The sequence below is a fragment of the Saccoglossus kowalevskii genome, chromosome 6 (assembly GCF_978046115.1).
Source record: "Saccoglossus kowalevskii chromosome 6, keSacKowa6.1, whole genome shotgun sequence".
In the NCBI taxonomy this organism is placed as follows: Eukaryota; Metazoa; Hemichordata; class Enteropneusta; family Harrimaniidae; genus Saccoglossus; species Saccoglossus kowalevskii.
The window spans coordinates 14175316-14199386 of record NC_140646.1 but is presented as its reverse complement, the minus strand read 5'-3'; the positions used below and the strand labels follow the sequence as shown (position 1 = coordinate 14199386).

Here is a 24071-nt window from a genome sequence, read left to right as displayed (position 1 = left end):
TATAACTTGTGTGGCTCTTGTTCATTTCAACCAGCTTCAAAAAATACATAAAATATGCAATATATTCAAACCTCACCTGCCAGAGACGTACTCTTCCCAATTTTATGTCAAAACAGGACAATTTGTGATAATGAAATAAACAATAGGGTATCCCGATTTTCCCAGTATTTGAAATCTCCTTTGACCCTTCCCTTTAACACGTTTTAGTTATCCAAAGCCTCTAACCCACTCAGAACGTTAGACCATCTATTATGCAATTGCCAAGACTGAGTTAAAGTAAATTTTCTGTACTAACACCAATTACCGGTATATGTTTGTGCATTAAAAAAACAAATTGACATCCCTGCAACGTGTACAATTAATATTGAACGCAGCTTTATCTGACTATGCAAGATTTAGCTGGAGTTAATTATACAAAATTCAAAAAGAATGACTGTAACTGTTATCTTGACGATGCCTTGTCACAACTTTTTTGGCAAGCACCATTCTCAGGCATCTTAAAATAGAATACATATGAATTGCATACAAACACTACCTATTAAAAAACCTATGGTGAAGATGGAATCCATTTGACCTCAGAATTGGAAGAGCTCACTTTCTCAAAAATTACGCTGAATTCAGGCTTTGAAAGCAATATGATTATGAGAATGCACTGGTTCACGTAAATGCCAACCCTGGTTGGATATTAATAGGTCAATAATAGTAGAGTTGTATGCAGTCATTGTCATGTGGTCGGCCTTGGTTTTAATATGAGTTTTCCAGTCTGTAAGAAAAAAAATTCTAGCATTAAAAAGACTGATAGTTACAGATACAGCACTTGCATTCATGATGAAAATATCAAACATTGTGTACTTATGAAATTAATTTAGCAAATATCTATACAAGAAACAGCAATGCATGAAAGGATTTTTTGTAGTGAGGATGATAATAACTGATAATAATTAATGGCGAGGTATGTCAGCATTCCATCAAGAAAGCTTATCAACACTCAAACTTTCATTTTTGTTTGCACAGGTTACTCAAATTAAAGGGCTTTCAACATATGTTGCAAAAGATACCTTGCCACAGTTAGCCGGCCGGCTTAAGCAAATTCTTGTCTTGATGACGTTAGTATCATGCTTCTGTGATCGACCAAGGCATGCACGATCAGTTAAACTACCTGCTGCAATCAAAAGTTTTGGTATTCTAAAGATATAAACCTAACCCCCAATGTGATTTTTTTCGTAGACAAAAATATTTTTCCTTGAACGATAGCTTCAATTTGATACTGACGCTGGCTATGTACGTTTGATAAATTTGCTGTATGCGAGCAGTATGCATGGGCTAATTTCACAAAGTCTGAAAACCTTCAAATACAACAATTTAGGTACCAAACTTGAAAATTATATTGGGGCGCTTTTTCACATGAAAATCTTGAATATTTTTTTATCTTACATGTCAATTTTCTAAATGATTTTACACATGATTAAATTTAGTTCAACTTACATCATCACAAGACATGTTGTAATCTGCTAAAATTGTCCGAACTCTTGCTGTAATTCTGAATAAAGCTGGTCAAGGAAAACATTAGGCCTTAAATGATTTCATATTGAATTAAACTTTTGTCATCTTTCGATAAATAAACCTGCATAATTTGTTCCCATATTTTACAAATATCAGTCAGTAGCTGATGGTAAATTATTTAAAAAGTTGCCCGAAATAAAAAAAAAAAAAATAAAATACAGCAAATGTGATTTTTGCTTCACATGCTTTTCTTTTAAAGATGTGCATCTAATAGAGCAAATATGGTATATGTCATATAACCAGGCAAAATTGTGCAACTGTAACAACAAGAAATGCAAACTAGTAAGGCCATGAATAATGTCAGCAATGGTAGAGATCTATTCATCTCCTTCCAATTTTAAATCCAACTGATTAATCGCTGATTAGTGAAAACCCCTGTTACTGTACTAACAATACAGTCACTGGTTATCACACTGAAAGGATACATTGACGGTGCAACTACTCTTTTATGTATTCCTCCAAGAAATAGTATTATTAAAGTTATACAGCTGATTGCAAAAAATGGATGGTTGTATAGTGACTGGAAGAAAGTTACCTGTTAAAAAAAAAACAAGAACAAAGTCAAATATTAATCCCAAAACAACGGTTGAATGGTTCCTATCGCTACTGTGAATTTTTGCAAAAATGTCACTCAGAGTTATGACTTTTTGAGATTTTTTTTTTTATTTCATAGGTTTCAATGCAATTATTTTAATGTAACTTTAAATTTTTGTATCCTCAAAATGCTTTTTTTGGTTCTTCAAAATTGTTTAACACTGTTTGTCTCCATCTTCTTTTTGGTTCTATGGTTCAAAAAATAATTTTTCTATTTGCTAACTTGAATGAAACTTGTTTTTTTGGCCATGCTTTTCAATGCAAGGTTGCATACTACGTTGCCCAGCGTTTTTTTTTTTCGATCAGTCATTTTTACTGTAAATTTTTGTATTCTAAACATTACCATTTTTTATTTGAATAAGCTTGAAAATTGAATTTTTGAGAGGGTTTGAAAACATCTACAGTGATGAAGTTTCCCGGGCAGATTCCAAACAGCGAACATATCTTTTTTTCTATATTTTACATTCAACTTGTCAAAAATCAGTGAAAATAAATTCCATACAAAGCACCAAAAATGTCTTTTCAGCGAAAATTAATTCCAGTTAAAATAAAGTATTTTACAGTACATGTATATGTTTAGTTTGAAAATGTCATAATTAATTCTCCCTTTTTTCATTAAAATGTGGGTTGAAATTCACTATAGGACAGAATACTGTAAATACATTAACTATTTACTGGGTCATACTTCCAATACTTTTGCTGATAAGTGGAATCCGCTAAATTAAATCTACATGAACATGTAAAATAACAATAAAACTCATAATTAAAATACAGTCAATTTGCTCAAAACATCAAAATAGTGAAATTAAATTGTCAGTGAAAATAAATGGTTTTACAGTAGTATATATGCTACGGTAAACGTGTGTATGCAAGTTATGAATACTTTGTTTTGTGACTGCAGCCATGTATTATTTCAGTGGCAGCCCTTTCTAATTTCAACCACAGTCGCAACAAATATATTATGCACTACATGGCAGGCAAGACAAGTGTTCCAACAGCTTGTACTTGAAACAGTCAAATGATTTGAATACTGCTTGTAATGCACAGCAAGCAGTGTTCAAATTTTGAATAAAATTCGCTGAGGAACCCATATTATACAAGGTGCAGCGCAAGTCATCACTGCCTTTAAAAATAAATCATATCAATTTCTATAAACTACCTGAGATGTCATGGGGTCAAAGATCCATCCCCAAGCACCTGTTGCTGTACACACCGATACTACTATCAACATAACTGCAAAAGAAAAAAAATCAGTAAGTATTAACAATATACCAGTATGGCCAATACCCTGAAGTGGAAAAGTCCAGGGGTCTACCTAAACGTCGAGGGGTTCAAACGACCTGATACTAACAAGTCATACTTTGAGTTTGACATACAGTAGGCACTCTATTAGTTAGAGGTGTAACACGCATAAACCAATACACCGATTGCATAAAGAGGGGACCTTCGCAAAATATGATACACAAGGAATAAAAACATACACGGTAACAAATGTTTTCACTGAATAACGCGACCTCCCTATTTTCAGCATGGGGTTCCAAGTTTCGACTCGACTAGATATGAAAATAAAACTCACTTCGACATCTTCTTGTTGATGGTCCGAGAAAAGCAATATATTCGGTTAAACGGCGCTCAAACGCCTTCAGATCTGAAAAAAGGATCGGAAAAAATACACAATTTCACAAATGAATGATTAGATTACCAACAATAACACATCATGCATTCCACGAGAAGCAAAGCGTGCAAACCTTCCGTCTGCTCCAGCGACATATTCTCCACTTCCGGTTTCCCCGAAGTTGGGGGTTTCGTTGTCGTTGACGAGAATTCTTGTAATTCCGACTAGCTTTGCAACACAAATGACCATTGGTTAAAATGAGCAACAGATTAGTCGAATGTCCAATCAAACTCTGTCACGCTTTAACGACACTTAAATTCAAGTCTCGCTTATTGCGAGATTGGGCTAAAAACGAGCTGACACCGGGGATGCCATGTGGGTTTGGTGACAGTTCGCTCGTCGCCTTGATAAATTATTTTTTATTTGTCAGTGCTCGTACTTGAGCGAATGTGATATCATACTGGTAAGTACATTTATTGACATCTATTTATATTTAAGTTACTGTATGAGTCTATTTCGTTCAGAATGAAGACAATGACCGGGTATATTAAATTATGCAAGAGTTGCCCAGACCCAAACGGAAAGTGAGAGCTGCAAGCTGCTTTAGTTTTTATGTCTAGAGTTACTGGACTAAAAAAAACGACATAAGAGTATAAATGCCCAATGTTTGGAAATACACGTCAAGAGTAGGGCGCCCTCATCTCCGAGGTGTTCGAAGTTAGCAATGCTACCATTTCATCACCCTGGCTGTGTAACCACAGGGAGCCCAGGAACTATGATCAACTGTACGCACTCCCTATGAGCGGGGAGGGGGGGGGGTCGGCTGGTATCTAGTGTAAGAAATAGACAAGGGATGAACGCTCCAGCCAGCTCACATTTTTTAAAATCGAAAAAACTGACGAAAAGAATGAAAAATAAAATCTAAAAAAAATACCAGGTTGAAGAATATTAGTTGCTCCTTCAAATTTCGCCAAAGCATTACCTACATTTTACCAATATCTGCAGAATAAATCAAGAAAACTACACAAATTGACATTTTGTATTTTGTGAATAACCAATCACAAGACTTTTACCGAACCACATCGAGGTCACGACTCGGTTAGCCTTGCTCAACTGGTTCGTAACCAGTTTTGTGATTTGTTGTTGACAAAATGCTGAACGGGCCACGCCTCCAACTGTGCCGTGTGTTCGAGCAAACCGTTAGGAATTCCTAAATGGAGTCAAACAAGTTTGTTAATTTGTTTTACCAAATAGATGCATACATGCATTATTAGTCCCTGTTCAGGCATAGTCTGAAAGGCGACTATTATTTATTATTTCTGGTTTCCTTCCGTCCACCGCCCTTTATGTCTCCAACATTTTCTCAGAAATTCTGTGGCAGATATCAATGAAACTTGGCAGGTTGATGAACAAGTCTCTGTTGAATACGGACATAATTATTTTTTCCAGATCTGAAAATTCTATGTGGGTCTTTTTCAAGATTTTCATCCAAAATTACCTCTCCCTACTGCACTGAGAGAACAACTGAGCATGTTCAGAATAAATAATTAGCTTAGATTGTAATGCTAGGGTTTTTATTGATGTCATGACCTTGATCTGAATCAGTGATAGATGGGTCGTACCATTACCAATCTCAGAAAATGTAGAGGGGTGTCAAGGCTACATTTTGATGGGAATTGTAGTGGTGATACTGAAACAAACCCAGGTCCTGGTAATATACAAAGACCTGAATTAACAAAGAATTCAAGTTCAATTTTGTTATTCTTTCTTTTGACAAAACGAGGGAACAAGCTGGGTTCTCCAGGGTTTGAACATTAAACAGGGCGCGCCAAAGTGAAGTGGCACATTTGTAACGTGCATCATTGGCATGGATGTTGAAAAATGGAAACCAAAAAATCTATTAATCTACATATTATTCCATATGCATAATATATATTTATTATTACAAAATAAATGAGAATTTTGAAGAGCTATTATTAAGTAAACATCAGCATATACAACCAGCTGATTTTAGCTACACGATTCATCATACGGTGACATCAGTTGTTTACCAGTAATGATCGCGTTCAGAAAAACACGTAACAAGTTTGTTAATTTATTTTCCTAAATAGATACATACATGCTTTATTTAATTTTTAGCAAAAATTTATATTTATGATTTATATTAATTTGGATGAAGCAAAATAAAATGTATGATGTCGCACAAACGTTTGTAATTGGTTCATTAAAAATACTTGCATGAATGGCACCAAAAAGCAAGATGATCAAACGAAATAAAATGTACACAATAGAAGATTTTCGATCTGCAGTTAACAGTTACTATCAAAAATAATAGAATTAAGTATAAAAAACAAAATACATACTTAAAAGAATAATTTTCATTTGAATCAAAAGTTTGTTGATGTCTGCTTCGTTGAAAACAGCTATGACCCGGAAACAGTTCATTTTACTGTGTGCACCCTGATACTATGTAACGATGCTTTTGATTGGCTAAAGCCACGCATTGATGCGAAAAACAACCAGAATATTTGTTCCAAGAAGAACACAAGTAAATTTATTTCCTCCACTTATGATGCGAGTTGAAAGCATGGCCGTTTTAATGGGGTTTTTAAATCACGATTTAAAGAAAATTCAACTTTAAATAGTGACATTTAAATATAAACATTTACAGCAGTGATCAGCAATGTCTGTGATGGTACCGTATTTATCCGGGTATAAGCCCAGGGTCTTGAACATGGAAAATTGCCAAAAAGAAGGGGTGGGCGTTTGCCAGGAGATCCCCGGCAAAAAAAAGAAAATTCACGAAAATTGACAACACGCAGATCGAACTGCGGCAGGGAATAGAACGGCAAATGAAAACATGCAACGGAAATAAATGAACAATATGCAACACTAGAAGTAAAACAAAAATAATGTATTGCTTATAATGTGACAAATAAACCAGATTGAGAAATAATAAAAATCGACAGTGAGGAATCATTTGAATTAGGATTTTCCCACCGACAAACACACCCAATACGCATGAACTAAAAATGAATTAAAATGTCAGGAGTTAAACTGCGTAAAATGATTTCCGGTCTCGACAAATTACGAATCAACCGTCATACAAGATCAATAATAATTTACAAATTTACACAGTAAAAATTATAAAAATTCATAGCTGTTTGAAAAAAAACTTCTCAGATCTTTATTTGTACGTTCATTGCCATCTTCGTCAAACTCAAAACCCTCAAAGTCCAAGTCGGCGTCACTGTAGCCGTCGAACAAAATCCCTACAACTTATTCCTGAAGTTCGTCGATATCGTCCCATTTGCACTTTTAATCTACAGATTTCGCAGTCTGTCAGCTTGGCACTTTTCATTCATGTCTAATCATAATAAAGAGACAAGAAAAATGGGGTCGCTCTGCTGCGATGGCACACGATGCTTTTGTTTATAGTCTGGCAATCATCTTTGTCCTTTATGCATCTGCTTTACTGATTGGCTAAGAATGACATCACTACTATTATTTCATCATAAAGGTCAAATCGTGACATTGCTTTCTTATCAGACTCGACGCTTATCAATCACGGTGAAAGTTATCGTTCAGCAAGTTCCGGTGGTTGGAATGACTCACTATATGGATATTTCGGTGGACTTGAAATAGGAAGTTTTTTTTTTATGCAACAACAGAAGAATAGTTTTCATGACAGAAATGCAATAGCGGTGATGAAAGATGGTAAAAAAGTTGGCAGTCTTCGGCGTGACAATGCAAAATTGCTGGCCCAGTTATGGATTCGCAAGCTGCTACAAAATATTTTATACAAAAATAACGTGATTTCCACTCTCCGAGGTACGGGTTGCTACAATATTGCAACATTGGTTTCATTGTCGATGTTGCCGCTACAAGTCACTGCATGAGCTTGGTTTTAACCATAGACCTTACGTTTTAACAAATGGTTTTACCGATAACGATTTTATATATTTGCATCACCCTGGCAGTAAAAATGTGGGTACGGTAATGCACTTTTCCAGACCACATGTTCATTTTTAATCGTGTTATCACCTCACCTGACCTGCTACGATAACAAGCCGGAATTTTCACAGTTGCACCTTAAAACAATGAACCAGTTACCCTGAGCATGATGAATACTGTAAAGGGGGTAATTATTCACTGGGTTTTAATTTAGCTTATTTCGCTGACTGGAAAAATGCGCTAAATTAAAACACAGTGAATATGTAAAATTTAGCATAGAACACATTATCTAAATGACGAAACCGTGAATTTAAAACCCACTGAATATGCCTGAAATGGTAAATCAGTGAAATTTAAACCCAGTGAAAATTAGTCATTTTACAGTAGTTTCGGAAGACAATGAGTGATGGCCTGTTTTGTAAACAATTCTTTGTCTGGGACCATGCAGGGCGCACAGGAAATATAACAGGGCGCTGACAATTTAAACAGGGTGCCAATTTCAGATAACAGGGCGCGGCGCCCTGTTAAAACCCATGGTAGAGAACACTGAACAAATACATGTACATATATTATTGATTTTGGAATAAAAAGTGATAATGTTTGCACTATGTGCATAATGTGATTATGCCGTCACACTGTAGGCAAAGGTAATGTTCGTTTTGTGAACATGAACATTTTTTACTAATATTGGTTTTCAGGAGTATTCACGACATGAGCAAAGGTCAGAGTGTTCATAGACGAAGGGACAGAAGTATATCCTCCGAAAGCTCATCTCCTCATAAAAACCGTGATCATTTTCGAAGCAGAAGTCGAAGTCGTTCTCGATCTAAAAGTAAAGTAAGAAGTGATTCTACCGAAAAGACTTTAATCCATAGTACAAATAGCAAAGACCCAAAGGACATAAATTCTCGTGTTTTTATCGGGCGTTTGCGTTCAACAGTTACTCGGCATGATTTAGACGCATTGTTTAGTTTATGCGGTAAAGTTACAGGTAAAACAAAATTTATTTGTATTGTGCACATTTGTGTCAACAACTGATATTTACAGTTGTGTTTATCAGTTATTGAAAGGGGTGTCTTAGGGTATCGTGTGTGCATGAACTTGTTGGTGGTTGAGAGTCAAGTACAGCCAAATTTATACATGAAGTCAAGCCCTTAGCACTAAAGTGATGCTGAACTGTTGCTGACTATTGCGTTGGTTGGCATCCTTCACAAATCATTTTTATTAGCCCAGATGAAATGGATGAATATTGACATTCAGGCTATCATGATTTCAGTAATCACATACATTTAAAGTGTTGAAAACATGTAGATACACTTGTAAATGTATTAGCAAAAACATGTGAAGTAAAATTATAGATGTTACTTAGTGCAACATTATACTATCATGGCTTATGAAATTACCACACCACTCACATATATTATTTATTTGACAGGAATCTCTGTACACAAACGTTTTGCATTTGTACAGTTTTCTAATAAGGAAGACGCAGAACGTAGTGTTGAGAAGTATAATAATTCTTTCATACATTCAGGCTTAGTTGGTAAGTTTTCTCTCTAATTAGAATAATGTTTTTAAAAGCACAGTTTCTTGCAGAGAGGTCTTATTGAGGATAACTTCGAATGGATATCATTGAATAAAATAACTTGATTTTTGTTGATGCACATGTGCATTTACAGACCTTTCCTTTTGAAAATCAACTTTCATCACATTTTTTTGAAGATTTTAATCAAGATTTTTAGCCTTTGTGAAATTATGACCACTTAATCTAAAATAAAAAAAGAAATAAGGTCATTACAAAATGACTGCATTCAATGTGTTAAAGTTGGAGACCTATTAATTTATTTCTAGTGTGTAATCTTGCTGGTGAGAGACAGAAAAATCAAGAATCTGCAACAGTTATGGATAGAGACCGTGATAGAGATCGAGGAAGCAGAGAAGGCAGCAGAATTCTGTATGTATTATGTCCTGTTACGTAGCATTTATAACATGGATATAAATTCAGTTACATCCAATTTTTCTGAGGAATATGATAATAAAAATTAAGTGATTTAAAAAATAATTTTAACGGTGTAATAATGCTAAGCAGTCAGAATTTAGACATTTTCACAATGGACGTAAAATGACATTTTGGTGCTTTGTCTAGATGTATCTACATATATCTTAATTATTGTTTAACCCTTTCACCACCAGTTTCCTTTTTTCATCACAACTCTACAAAATAGTCCCACTTATAATTTGATTATTATACTCTGAAGTAAACCTGAATGAGAATATGAAAACGTCAACATTAATTTTGACAAGTTCGATATGCTGAGCAAACAAGAAATATTTCTTGCTAAATACCTGGTATTTATGTTTTGTACAAGTCCATAGAAAATGTAGCAGCATACAGCAATAAATGTTTCTAAGCATGTTTTGGTTTTAATTTCAGTGACTATGACAGATTTGATCATTATGACAGACCTTATGACAGGCCAACATCTCGAGAGCGTTCACCATTACGTGATCCTTATGCTGACCGATATAGAGGAAGAGATACAGAACTAGATCGGAGGTGAGTTTTTGATAACAGAGGCTAAAACCTATTTTACTCAAATTGGAAACTGACGATTGGATGCCATCGTCCCGAATCGCACGGTCCTGTGTTTTTGACCTATAGGCCTCTACACTATGCAGTGCAGGATCGCATAGGCTAATTGCAGTGCAGTGAGATCTGATTGGGTGCTCCTCGAAACAAGATGAGGCTTGAGGGCACCAACACCGAAAACTTTCGCAATCTTATCATCACAAATATCACAATTCATGGGCGCTGCCATTTCGTTTAAAATGAAACGCCAAAGAGGGATTTTGTAACACGCAAACTGATTGGACAATGATTAGCCGCAACTGACTACTAGGGGCGCTGTTAGAATCCGCATATTTGATGTTTGTTCTGCCAAGGTCTGTTTAGAGGCTTGGCCAAATAAACTTACACCTTGGCTAGCGAAGATGATTGGATGCTTGCTACAAATTTTTTGATTTCATGTAAATGAGTGGAAGATATTTTATACACATCAAATTTGGTGTGCATGTCATTCAATTCACTGTCATGATGCAATTTTTACTTGTAAGTTCTTAACATACAATGACTAGGTTGTTACCAATGATTCAATATACATGTACGAACGACTGATAAACTACAGGGACTGATAAGGCATAATAATGATTGTAATAGAAATAACTGCAATAAAAATAACAATTTTTTACTATCATGTCTTGTGTTGCTTGAGAATCCTGTACTATTCTTTCCCTTCAAGTGTATGAAGTTGTTACTTAGTATTTAGTACATGGAGGTTACACGAATAAAGTATTCACAAAGTTAGTTTCTGTTCTCCTTAGAAAGAATGTCAAACTTGTGGTATAAAGTCCTTGTGAATCACAATTCATTGAGGTCTGTTACAAGTACATGAATGATTGGACAAACTGTTATACTAAGTTCCCATAAATAAAAAAATATATATATCGGGCTCATGTTATTCTATTGGTGATGACATGGTTGATCATTAGGAAGAGAAATCACATTGAGAAAGAAAATGCACTACATGTAACATCATGACAAAACTCATTACGAGTGCAAAACTTTGACTTTGACTATACCATTATGTGGTGCAGTGGCTACGGATGGCAATGCTGTGCATGGTAGCCATTGTGTTAACACAGTGAGTGCCATAACACTGCAGAACACACATAACATGTGATGGCAATGCTGTGGTAGCCATTGTGTTAACACAGTGACTGCCATAATACTGCAGAACACGCATAACATGGGATGGCAATGCTGTGGTAGCCATTGTGTTAACACAGTGACTGCCATAACACTGCAGAACACCCATAACATGGGATGGCAATGTTTTGGTAGCCATTGTGTTAACACAGCGAGTGCCATAACACTGCAGAACACACATAACATGGGATGGCAATGCTGTGGTAGCCATTGTGTTAACACAGTGACTGCCATAACACTGCAGAACACCCATAACATGGGATGGCAATGCTTTGGTAGCCATTGTGTTATCACAGTGAGTGCCAGAACACCCATAACATGGGATGGCAATGCTATGGTTGCCATTGTGTTAACACAGTGAGTGCCATAATACTGCAGAACACGCATAACATGGGATGGCAATGCTGTGGTAGCCATTGTGTTAACACAGTGACAGCCATAACACTGCAGAACACCCATAACATGGGATGGCAATGCTGTGGTAGCCATTGTGTTATCACAGTGACTGCCATAACACTGCAGAACACCCATAACATGGGATGGCAATGCTGTGGTAGCCATTGTGTTAACACAGTGAGTGCCATAACACTGCAGAACACACATAACATGGGATGGCAATGCTGTGGTAGCCATTGTGTTATCACAGTGAGTGCCATAACACTGCAGAACACCCATAACATGGGATGGCAATGCTGTGTTAGCCATTGTGTTATCACAGTGACTGCCATAACACTGCAGAACACCCATAACATGGGATGGCAATGCTGTGGTAGCCATTGTGTTAACACAGTGAGTGCCATAATACTGCAGAACACACATAACATGGGATGGCAATGCTGTGGTAGCCATTGTGTTAACACAGTGACAGTCATAACACTGCAGAACACCCATAACATGGGATGACAATGCTGTGGTAGCCATTGTGTTAACACAGTGACTGCCATAACACTGCAGAACACACATAACATGGGATGGCAATGCTGTGGTAGCCATTGTGTTAACACAGTGAGTGCCATAACACTGCAGAACACACATAACATGGGATGGCAATGCTGTGGTAGCCATTGTGTTAACACAGTGAGTGCCATAACACTGCAGAACACCCATAACATGGGATGGCAATGCTGTGTTAGCCATTGTGTTATCACAGTGACTGCCATAACACTGCAGAACACCCATAACATGAGATGGCAATGCTGTGGTAGCCATTGTGTTATCACAGTGACTGCCATAACACTGCAGAACACCCATAACATGGGATGGCAATGATTTGGTAGCCATTGTGTTAACACAGTGAGTGCCATAATACTGCAGAACACACATAACATGGGATGGCAATGCTGTGGTAGCCATTGTGTTAACACAGTGACAGCCATAACACTGCAGAACACCCATAACATGGGATGACAATGCTGTGGTAGCCATTGTGTTAACACAGTGACTGCCATAACACTGCAAAACACCCATAACATGGGATGGCAATGCTGTGGTAGCCATTGTGTTAACACAGTGAGTGCCATAACACTGCAGAACACCCATAACATGGGATGGCAATGCTGTGTTAGCCATTGTGTTATCACAGTGACTGCCATAACACTGCAGAACACCCATAACATGGGATGGCAATGCTGTGGTAGCCATTGTGTTAACACAGTGACTGCCATAACACTGCAGAACACACATAACATGGGATGGCAATGCTTTGGTAGCCATTGTGTTAACACAGTGAGTGCCATAACACTGCAGAACACCCATAACATGGGATGGCAATGCTGTGGTAGCCATTGTGTTAACACAGTGAGTGCCATAACACTGCAGAACACCCATAACATGGGATGGCAATGCTGTGGTAGCCATTGTGTTAACACAGTGACTGCCATAACACTGCAGAACACACATAACATGGGATGGCAATGCTTTGGTAGCCATTGTGTTAACACAGTGAGTGCCATAACACTGCAGAACACCCATAACATGGGATGGCAATGCTTTGGTAGCCATTGTGTTAACACAGTGAGTGCCATAACACTGCAGAACACCCGTAACATGGGATGGCAATGCTGTGGTAGCCATTGTGTTAACACAGTGAGTGCCATAACACTGCAGAACACCCATAACATGGGATGGCAATGCTTTGGTAGCCATTGTGTTAACACAGTGAGTGCCATAACACTGCAGAACACCCATAACATGGGATGGCAATGCTTTGGTAGCCATTGTGTTAACACAGTGAGTGCCATAACACTGCAGAACACCCATAACATGGGATGGCAATGCTTTGGTAGCCATTGTGTTAACACAGTGAGTGCCATAACACTGCAGAACACCCATAACATGGGATGGCAATGCTTTGGTAGCCATTGTGTTAACACAGTGAGTGCCATAACACTCCAGAACACCCATAACATGGGATGGCAATGCTGTGGTAGCCATTGTGTTAACACAGTGAGTGCCATAACACTGCAGAACACCCATAACATGGGATGGCAATGCTTTGGTAGCCATTGTGTTAACACAGTGAGTGCCATAACACTGCAGAACACCCATAACATGGGATGGCAATGCTTTGGTAGCCATTGTGTTAACACAGTGAGTGCCATAACACTGCAGAACACACATAACATGGGATGACAATGCTGTGGTAGCCATTGTGTTAACACAGTGAGTGCCATAACACTGCAGAACACCCATAACATGGGATGGCAATGCTGTGGTAGCCATTGTGTTAACACAGTGAGTGCCATAACACTGCAGAACACCCATAACATGGGATGGCAATGCTTTGGTAGCCATTGTGTTAACACAGTGAGTGCCATAACACTGCAGAACACCCATAACATGGGATGGCAATGCTTTGGTAGCCATTGTGTTAACACAGTGAGTGCCATAACACTGCAGAACACACATAACATGGGATGGCAATGCTGTGGTAGCCATTGTGTTAACACAGTGAGTGCCATAATACTGCAGAACACACATAACATGGGATGGCAATGATGTGGTAGCCATTGTGTTATCACAGTGAGTGCCATAACACTGCAGAACACCCATAACAAGGGATGGCAATGCTGTGGTAGCCATTGTGTTAACACAGTGAGTGCCATAACACTGCAGAACACACATAACATGGGATGGCAATGCTGTGGTAGCCATTGTGTTAACACAGTGACAGCCATAACACTGCAGAACACCCATAACATGGGATGGCAATGCTGTGGTAGCCATTGTGTTAACACAGTGACTGCCATAACACTGCAGAACACCCATAACATGGGATGGCAATGCTGTGGTAGCCATTGTGTTAACACAGTGAGTGCCATAACACTGCAGAACACCCATAACATGGGATGGCAATGCTGTGTTAGCCATTGTGTTAACACAGTGAGTGCCATAACACTGCAGAACACACATAACATGGGATGGCAATGCTGTGTTAGCCATTGTGTTAACACAGTGAGTGCCATAACACTGCAGAACACCCATAACATGGGATGGCAATGCTGTGGTAGCCATTGTGTTAACACAGTGAGTGCCATAACACTGCAGAACACCCATAACATGGGATGGCAATGCTGTGGTAGCCATTGTGTTATCACAGTGAGTGCCAGAACACCCATAACATGGGATGGCAATGCTGTGGTAGCCATTGTGTTAACACAGTGAGTGCCATAACACTGCAGAACACCCATAACATGGGATGGCAATGCTGTGGTAGCCATTGTGTTAACACAGTGAGTGCCATAACACTGCAGAACATCCATAACATGGGATGGCAATGCTTTGGTAGCCATTGTGTTAACACAGTGAGTGCCATAACACTGCAGAACACCCATAACATGGGATGGCAATGCTTTGGTAGCCATTGTGTTAACACAGTGAGTGCCATAACACTGCAGAACACCCATAACATGGGATGGCAATGCTGTGGTAGCCATTGTGTTATCACAGTTGCTGCCATAACACTGCAGAACACACATAACATGGGATGGCAATGCTGTGGTAGCCATTGTGTTAACACAGTGAGTGCCATAGCACTGCAGAACATCCATAACATGGGATGGCAAAAACATTACACTTTTTTTAAATAAAAAGTTGATTTTTTTTAATAGTACCAGTAGTGTGTGGTGTTAGAACAACACTTTGTAGTAAGAATGCAATCATTATCACGAGGATCACAGGTAAAATATTCTAGTGACTGGTAATAAGGATAGTTATAAACCAGTGTCTTCACTGATACATGGTATTTTATTTGTACCATTATGATAAATTGTATTTGTAGATGAGGGACATGTGTTACATTTACAGGCGTGCATTAGTTGAACAAGATCGTGTTCCCTATGACCGTCGTGACCCCTATTCACGTGGGAGAGAACATGTGGATGAATACTATCAAGGACGTCGAGATGAGCGTGATGAGCCATATGCAAGGTAAACATTGTTTAATATACTGAATGGGTAGTACTTGGACTTACCAGTGTCTTCATGCTGTACACTGAATGGGTGGCACTAGCAGGTGTTCTGCTTGCTTGCAGTCAGGGTGACTACGAGGATCATTATATTATTTTGTTTAGGGATCCAAGGCGAGAAGAGTTGCGAGAAAGAGATCATTATGATAGACCTCATTATGAAAGACCGTCGGCTCGTGATAGACTTCCCCGTGCTTATGCCGATATGAATGAACCTGAACCACAACAGGCACCTGAGACTGTACAAAGACCTATCGATTGTGAAGTTATTGTTGTCAATAGACAACAACGGTAAGATCCACAATGTAATCTTTGTCAAAGATTTCTCTTCTTGCATTGGCAGTATTGGTGGAAACTGTTCTATTTGTAACATTTTCATTGCTTTAAGTCATTTGATATGGTTCCTATGTCATGGTGTATACAGTACATCAGGGAGTGATACAAGAAATAATGCTTAATATTTTTTCCATGCAGAGATTATGCAGAGACAGTTGAAAGACGTCTAAAGCAGATTGGTCTGATAGTGGATATTATTTTCTTAACATCTGATGTTTCTTTGGGACAAGCCTTAGATGACGTGTCAAGACGTGGTGTGTTATATGCTACAATGATCACAAGCCAGCATGAACTTCATCGCTCAGTTACTCTGAATATACTACATGGGACACCACAAGGTATTGTGATTTTCTCCTGCAGTAACATATCTCATTACTCAAAGTACAGAATGAAATGCGTTTATCTGTGATACAAATGTTGAACATCAGTACCGTAAAAGTCCTGATATAAACCATGGTTTATATTACAATGTATCAATTTGAAAATTGGATCAAAAACTCAAGTTCGGGGTGTGGTTTATATTACGTGCATATTACAATCACTAAATGGGCGTGGTAATTGTTTCCCACAACACATGCACAAAACAAACAATACACCGTACAATCTCTTGAATAGACATCAGGAAAGAGTGAAAAGCCTTACTTTGATTCTAAAATAGGCGTCAAGAAATGTTGAAAAATTAGTCAATTAAAAAAAATTTCACATGATAAAAAAATACTACCGGGGTATATTTAATATATTTGATGTAACATGCATTTATTTAATTTTCTTTGTAATAGAAAGTATATTCTAACAGAAGTTTCAAATAAAAACAAACACGAATGCATTGCTTAGTGAATGCAACACGGAAGAGATTTACCAATATGTAGTGCGATCTTTTGGCTTTGATTTCTATGGAAAACAGCATGATTTTTTTTTTTCTTGGTTCAAGATTATAAAAATATCTCACCTTTGAGATAAGTTTATAGATTGATAGCATTTTTTTTTTAGTCTGCACAGCTGCTCATCATGAATCGTTTTTTGCAACCAATCAACAAAGTAAAACTCACCTGTGATGTCCTTAAACAGTCTACTGGGTAGTAATTAATTTGTGAACAATTTCTATACATATCCTATTTCTTTGTGTAATGGGATGACCCATCATCAGGGAGATTGTAAATTCAACTCCTGTAGTTAACTACCTTCACTGCAATGAAAAAACTGGCTGTCCTGTGAACTTTTCTCATTCTCAGTGCGAGTGAGATGACTAAAACTTGCCTTCATGCTTGAGTGAGTGGTTTCGCCACTGATTTGTGAAATAAATAAATAAATGAATATACAGTTATATCCCAAGAATTAATAAATGAATTACCGGTATGTATATATGATTTACAAAATACTTGTGTTATATTCTGCATCTTGCAAACAACCCATCTTTTTAAGTTACTTTAATTACTTTGATATTTTGCATTTGCCTGTGAAGTTTCAATTATCAACCTTCAAGCCATGTATTCTTCAGTCAAAAATATTGATTACTTTCAAGTTCATATACCAAAAACAACATAACCATGAAACATTGTGATGGACATAAAACTAATCAAATGTGACGATGACAATATTTTCAGCTCATAACTTTGTTTTTAGATTCATTGTGAGTGAGCAAACAATGTAGGTGATAGGTCAAAACACAAAAATCCAAAAAAAAAAAAATACCTGACACTGTGAATAATTTTGTTTCAGTTTTCATATCTGTCAGCACCTTGGGCTTGGGCTGTACAGCCCTGATATGTAGTCTCAAACATGAATATGGCTTCTGTACAAAAATGCATTTTATGTCGGCACTTGCAATTTGCCTTAAAAATATCAGAGGAGACAACAGTGACATTCAATGTCCTAACATTATAATGGCAAATACCTACACAAACTCTACATTACATGCCTTTCAGTTGATAAAAATGAATTTTACTTTCTGAAAAATAATCGCATATATCGCTGGTTCACAAAATCCAAATGAATTTTGTTTGTTGAGCACTGTCATTATGAACATTCATGCCTCACTGGACTGCAAAATGCTAGACATGTTCTTGACCGATCATGTTCAAACTTCACACTTGCTGTATACACATGCATATCATATCACACATGCATTTGTTTCATGATCAAATTCAAGATGACCATATGGAATCAACTTTATAGCCATATTAATATGAAAATTAATTCTGTAACCAGGTCAAATCCAACTTGACACACAAATTATACATTAATCAAATTCTAATTCAAAATGGCTGATTGATTCCAGTTTTGATTGCATTTGCATTAATCGGAACTGTATCATGGTCGGAGTCTAAAAACTGAGACTTATAATTGGTCTCCGACCGTCCGTCAGTCTGTCAGTCTGGAGTTATATTTCAGAATCCTTCGGACTGATTCCGCTCATTCTTTGCATGTGTCTAGTACTTTATGTGGGACATATGCACGTTTGATTCAAAATGGCCGACTTCCAGCCATCTTGTTTTTTGAAAATGTTGTATTTTGGACATGCTTTGTCAGTTTTCATTCAATTTGGTGCATACTTTATGCATGTTAGAATACATGTTCATGACAATTTTTTTCAAAATCGAATCAAGGATGGCCGATTGACAGCCATACTATATTTCCAAAATTTATGTACTATTTTCATTCGTATTTGGCACATACATCATACATGTCAGTTTGTTTCATAATCAGGTCAAAGATGGCCGAATAATGGCTGTTTTTATTTTTGGCCATATTACTATTATATCTCTGTCACCCATGTATCATTTTCATTGATATTTAGCATGTCATAAATGGATACATGTACATGTCAACTCATGTCAATTGCAATTTGATCAAATATGGCCTACTGGCAGCCATCTTGTTTGTTTAAAATGTGATATCTTAGACATGCTTATACATTTTTGAATTGGGCCTATGCCTAGCTTACTCTTAATGTTGGTGTCTTTTTTGACATGCCAGTTATTCTGACCTACGCTTTAACTCTGGGTGCCATTCACCCTCAGGGGTGATTCACATTGATGCTACTGTTTGATTCGCCAATTCCATGTCTCATTGCATTTTGTCACAGTGAGCATGCGCCTTTCGCATATCTGAGATTGCTTTCCGTCTCTCAGATATGGTTATGGGGATATGGACGTTTTACACTAATAATTTGGCGAACTATCCCTCCTGCGGGGGGAGTTCTTGTAATTTTATGATGTAGATGGGCAAGTGTAATTCACAGATAGATCACCATTGTTTGACACCCCCTGCCATGTGAATTTAAATTAGAGGCATGACAAACGTTAAATTAAATTCAACGCATTATTTTGAACTGATATTTATTAAAACTGCAAATTTGAGGATACTGCCTTTACCATATTATTCAACACAAGAGGGCGCTCGACTTGTACAAAGGGTCTATTAGCCACTTTAGTCCAGAACTAACAATACAATTACAAAGAGTTGTAATTGCTGTATTCCCTATCCCAGAATCTCAAATTCAGTCATTACACATATGTTAACATTGTAAGCCCCATGTAAAGATTTATTGAAGGACACCATGGCAACAAGCATTAATATTCATGAGATGCACAATGTATGGTAATGTAATTTTAGTGCCTCATTCTGATTCTCAGACTTGCATTTTCTCAAACATACTTTAAACAATTTTAGCAAGTGCAATAACATAAACATCCACCTCAATTTGTTTTACTTTCACTTGTGATCTATGTCTTTCTCTTCTAATCAGGAGGGGTCATCACGCAATACATGTTCGAATTTGATGTAAATAAACAATCTGTTGTATTTGTCGCTTGGGACTCAGGTTTGAAGGACATGCTCGCGACACCCCGGGCACAAAGAGAACTTTCAAAAATTTAATGGGGACTGTGTCATTTTCACTGACCTGTTTTAGATCAGAATCGAAATGGCTGACTGGTTGCCATTTTGTTTTAATGAACGTGTTCACATCATACCACACCTATGCATAGGCAGTTGGTTGATCAAATTTGAGCATTTTTGCCAGGATTAAATTAACCTTACACAAGTTATACATTAGTCAAGTTTTGATACAAAATGGCGGACTTAAAATTGTGTCATATCAATGAATTTTCTGTATCATTGTCGTTTCTATAACCATCATGGACTGAATAATATTGACACCATTCTGCAATTAAATACAGTTGGTCAAATATGTATGGACGTGAGTGTTGGATGGAAATATTGCGGAATTGGCAAATTTTAATTGGCCGACTTTTCATCACCAAAAATAAAACTAATGTTTTTTAAAATAAAATAATTATCCTGTGCCCCTTCTTCTTTTGTTAGAACATAGGAACATGCCGCTGGATGATGCCATGACATTTATTGCGCATAACTTTGAACGTTACATGCAAAACCTTCATGAAAAAAGTTTAGCAGCAAATTTAAGCTTGGCCACAGGTGTAGAGTTAACAGTCCCACAACTCCTGTGTCTATTGGCTGATGGAAAACAACTAACAGTGGGAGAACTGGGTAAGGTTATCGATTATCTACAAGATCGCAAGAATACGCTTTTGAAAGGTAAGAATACTAGAGTATTGTCTGCACCATCATTAGATGTCCAAAGAACCACTGCTGCTAATAACAAAATTAGTAAGTCCTGTGATTTCTCCTTTAATTAGTTTTTTTCAGAGATTTCTTGGAAATTTAACTACTGTATTTGTTCTATTAAAAACGCATGTAAATAGTGTTTGCAAAATGATTTATGACCATAGCTTCTACCAGTTACAGTATGTGAAATTGAGTCATACTTTTCTTATGTTGAAGACAGCGTGTATGTAGATATTAAATTTTAGTTTTACCTTCACTTAATACACATCTCTGCATCTTGTGAAAGTTTTTTGACCAATTTCCGGTTCCTGAATTGATAAAGTTTACGCGTTCATCGTTCTTGCGCATGTTGCGTGACTTGGGGTCAACAAACCGGAAGTTAAGACAGATTTTGAACGTTCCAAGCGCACAGAGTCGCGGTTCACTGAATATCAATGTTTCCAACTCGCAATGTAAAAAATCCCCTGAAATGAAACTGCCATCTTTCAACTAACTCCTACCAGCCTTTGAAAATATGCACACTACCGGTATTGTGCCTAAGCAAGAATAACAAACATGCAAATTATCTTTGGCTATAGCGTAATATTTTCATATTTTTTGCTGGTAGTTAGGGAGTTGAAAAACTATGTCACGGTCATATTTACTCGCGTACCATCTCTCTCAGTTAATTTCTGAAAAACCATCTTTTTTAACTGGAAATCCACGTTTCTCAGCTGTCTTAAATAGTTCTTCTAGGTGCCCTTGTTTGTACTCAAACACACTCACTCCGCTATCTTTAAAAATTTGTCTTCCTTTTCATATTTTTTTTCTACCCTGACCCGCTGCTAGATAGGTTGCATGTGCAAATAGAATTACATCGTGTCTGACAGTAATTCAGGAATTGACAATTGTATAGAAGAAGTTGATAACAGAAAAATCGAGATATATATGACTAAAAAACGAAGAAGTTATTAAAAATGAAACATCAAAGCTATCTGGTTAGCTGTTTTCATCAAACATGTTGTGTATTGTGTAAACTATATCACATGGGTCAGGTAGGGCATTTGATTGAAAACCATTTTGCTACTTGAAGTAGATTTTCTTTATAAAATATACATTGTTTCACCAGGAACTCAAAGGTTATTGGAGCAGCAACAGCAGGATGAACTGCATCAGCAGCAGCAGCAGCAGCAAACTGATCTTCAAGCCAAGATTTTGAGTATTTTTAACCCAAATGGTACTGCAGCAACTCCTACAACTGCAGATAATTCAACTGCCAACCAACAAAATGTTAATCCTTTTGGTAAAGCCAGTGTTGCAGCATCACAGCAACCACAAGCCAAATCTCAGACTGTGCAACTTGAAACTCGTGCACAAACCTCAATTCCGTCACTTATGGATCAGCCTGTTTCTCCTCCAACTAATGTATTATCTAAAATAGGGAAGGCTGCAGAAAGTAGGCCACTGTCTTCTGCTCCACCAATTTCCACGACAGCAAATGCTGGACCAGGAAGGGAGCCTGTTTTATCTCCTCAGAATGACCAATCTTCTACTTCAGGTGTTGAGATAAATTTTGACAACCCTTCAGTACAGAAAGCTTTAGACAACTTGATTCAGAGTGGACCAAATTTGTTAAAAAATCTAGGTCAGGTTTCTCAGATAGTGAAGGGTGCTACTGGTGGCCAGTCTCAAGCAAAGGCTAGTTTGACAGGTCCACAGAGTGCTAGTGATTCTGGTTATGGTCAGGCTGGTGGTCTAGGTAATAGTGGTAGGGGTCCCAATGTTGAAGGGAGAAATGAAGGGCCTGGTGGTTATGGTGGAAGGGGAGAAGGCCCTGGTGCATTTGCATCCAGAGGTGAGGCTCCTGGCGGCGGCCGTGGCGGTCCTGGGCGACATGAAAATTATGGACAAAATGAAGATGGGTGTTTTGGTCAAAGAGGTGGAGAAGATGGTGTGTTTGGAGGAGGTATGGATGGTTATGGGGGAGGTGGGTTTAATGCTCCTGGCAGAGGTGGCATGAATCCAGCTATGGATAGAGGTTTTGGTATGGGTGGAGATCCTGGGTTTGGTGGAGGTGTGAGGGGACGTCCTGGTATGGGCCCTGGCCCTGGTGGCATGGGTCCTGGCCCTGGTGGCATGGGGCAGCATCCTGGTGGTATGGGTCAGCGTCCAAGGCCAGGTATGGAACTGGCGATGGGTATGGGTATGGGAATGGGCATGGGTCGAGGAAGACGTTTTTAATAACCACTTTTTCGCAATCGAAAACAATTGTGTATCAGAAAGAAGAACGTGCACTTTTATTTAATTGCCACAACATTGCATACACGTAGTTGCAGCCTTTATATTGTAAGGTTAAATATTCCGTTATTGTTCAGTAAATATGTGCCTGTTTTTTCTGACTTTGTTTATTACTGACATAAGACAGTAACAAATTTATACATCTTGTATTTCTAAAATATGTGATTTTCAGTTTATTACTGTTAATATTTTGTAGAAGTACTGTATTTATGTTGCCTAACTTTTTATTGAAGATCTTTGTATTAATCATGCTAGCCTTGTGATTGTCTTTAAATAAAGATCTTGGCTGTAGTTTGAATAAAGATGTTATTATTAGATCCATAATTATGTATTTGGTACATTTTTTTTTCTGACTGACCAGTAAGAACTTCTCCTGTGAGAAAATTGCTACACAAATGTACATTATAACATACATGAGGTGCTGAACAAATATCAAAATAAATCAATCAAGTGGATTCAAATCAAGTACATAAGCTCAGTACCAGTACTTATCTTTTGGAGGTGATATTGCTCATTATGGGCTCAAACACCCCCATACAACACTAAGCTACTTACAAAATTGTACCTGATTGGATACCCAACCCTAACACCAAACAATTAGACCAATCAGAGAACAGCTTGTTTATTCAACATGTAGAATTCTGCTTTGTGTATACTTGCTTCCACTCAACTTTTTGGGCTCTGTGTGAGCTGCTTCGGAATGCTGATCAAAGAGACTGTTAAAACATCTAAAGTCTAGAAAAGGACAGAAACTAAAGTTTGAAGTAATCCTAAGCAACCAATTTTATGAAAGTTGGTCATGCTAGGTATGAACATGCATCTCCAGAGAACAGAGGAGGTACGATTCTGACTCTGTGATGAAATATAATATGCATTGGTGTAAATCAAAAATAATTCAGTTTTCAGTATT

At 37.6% G+C, this 24071-nt stretch overlaps 2 protein-coding genes across 2 annotated transcripts; one reads left to right on the top strand and one right to left on the bottom strand.

Annotated features, from left to right (window-relative positions):
* Positions 1-277: 277 nt before the first annotated feature.
* On the bottom strand, positions 278-4006 carry LOC100370348 (nuclear envelope phosphatase-regulatory subunit 1-like). Its single transcript, XM_002732847.4, has 6 exons — positions 3906-4006; positions 3734-3805; positions 3317-3390; positions 1989-2098; positions 1486-1540; positions 278-763 (listed from the first exon to the last, which is right to left on the bottom strand). Exons 1-6 carry the CDS (start codon positions 3925-3927, stop codon positions 725-727), a joined length of 372 nt encoding a protein of 123 aa, XP_002732893.1. The 5' UTR covers positions 3928-4006; the 3' UTR covers positions 278-724.
* A 103-nt stretch (positions 4007-4109) lies between these two features.
* On the top strand, positions 4110-23485 carry LOC100370198 (uncharacterized). The gene is made up of 10 exons (XM_085500081.1): positions 4110-4235; positions 8425-8717; positions 9162-9269; positions 9578-9680; positions 10161-10283; positions 15798-15920; positions 16064-16249; positions 16433-16632; positions 20621-20854; positions 21993-23485. Exons 2-10 carry the CDS (start codon positions 8438-8440, stop codon positions 23102-23104), a joined length of 2469 nt encoding a protein of 822 aa, XP_085356207.1. The 5' UTR covers positions 4110-4235; positions 8425-8437; the 3' UTR covers positions 23105-23485.
* Positions 23486-24071: the final 586 nt, after the last annotated feature.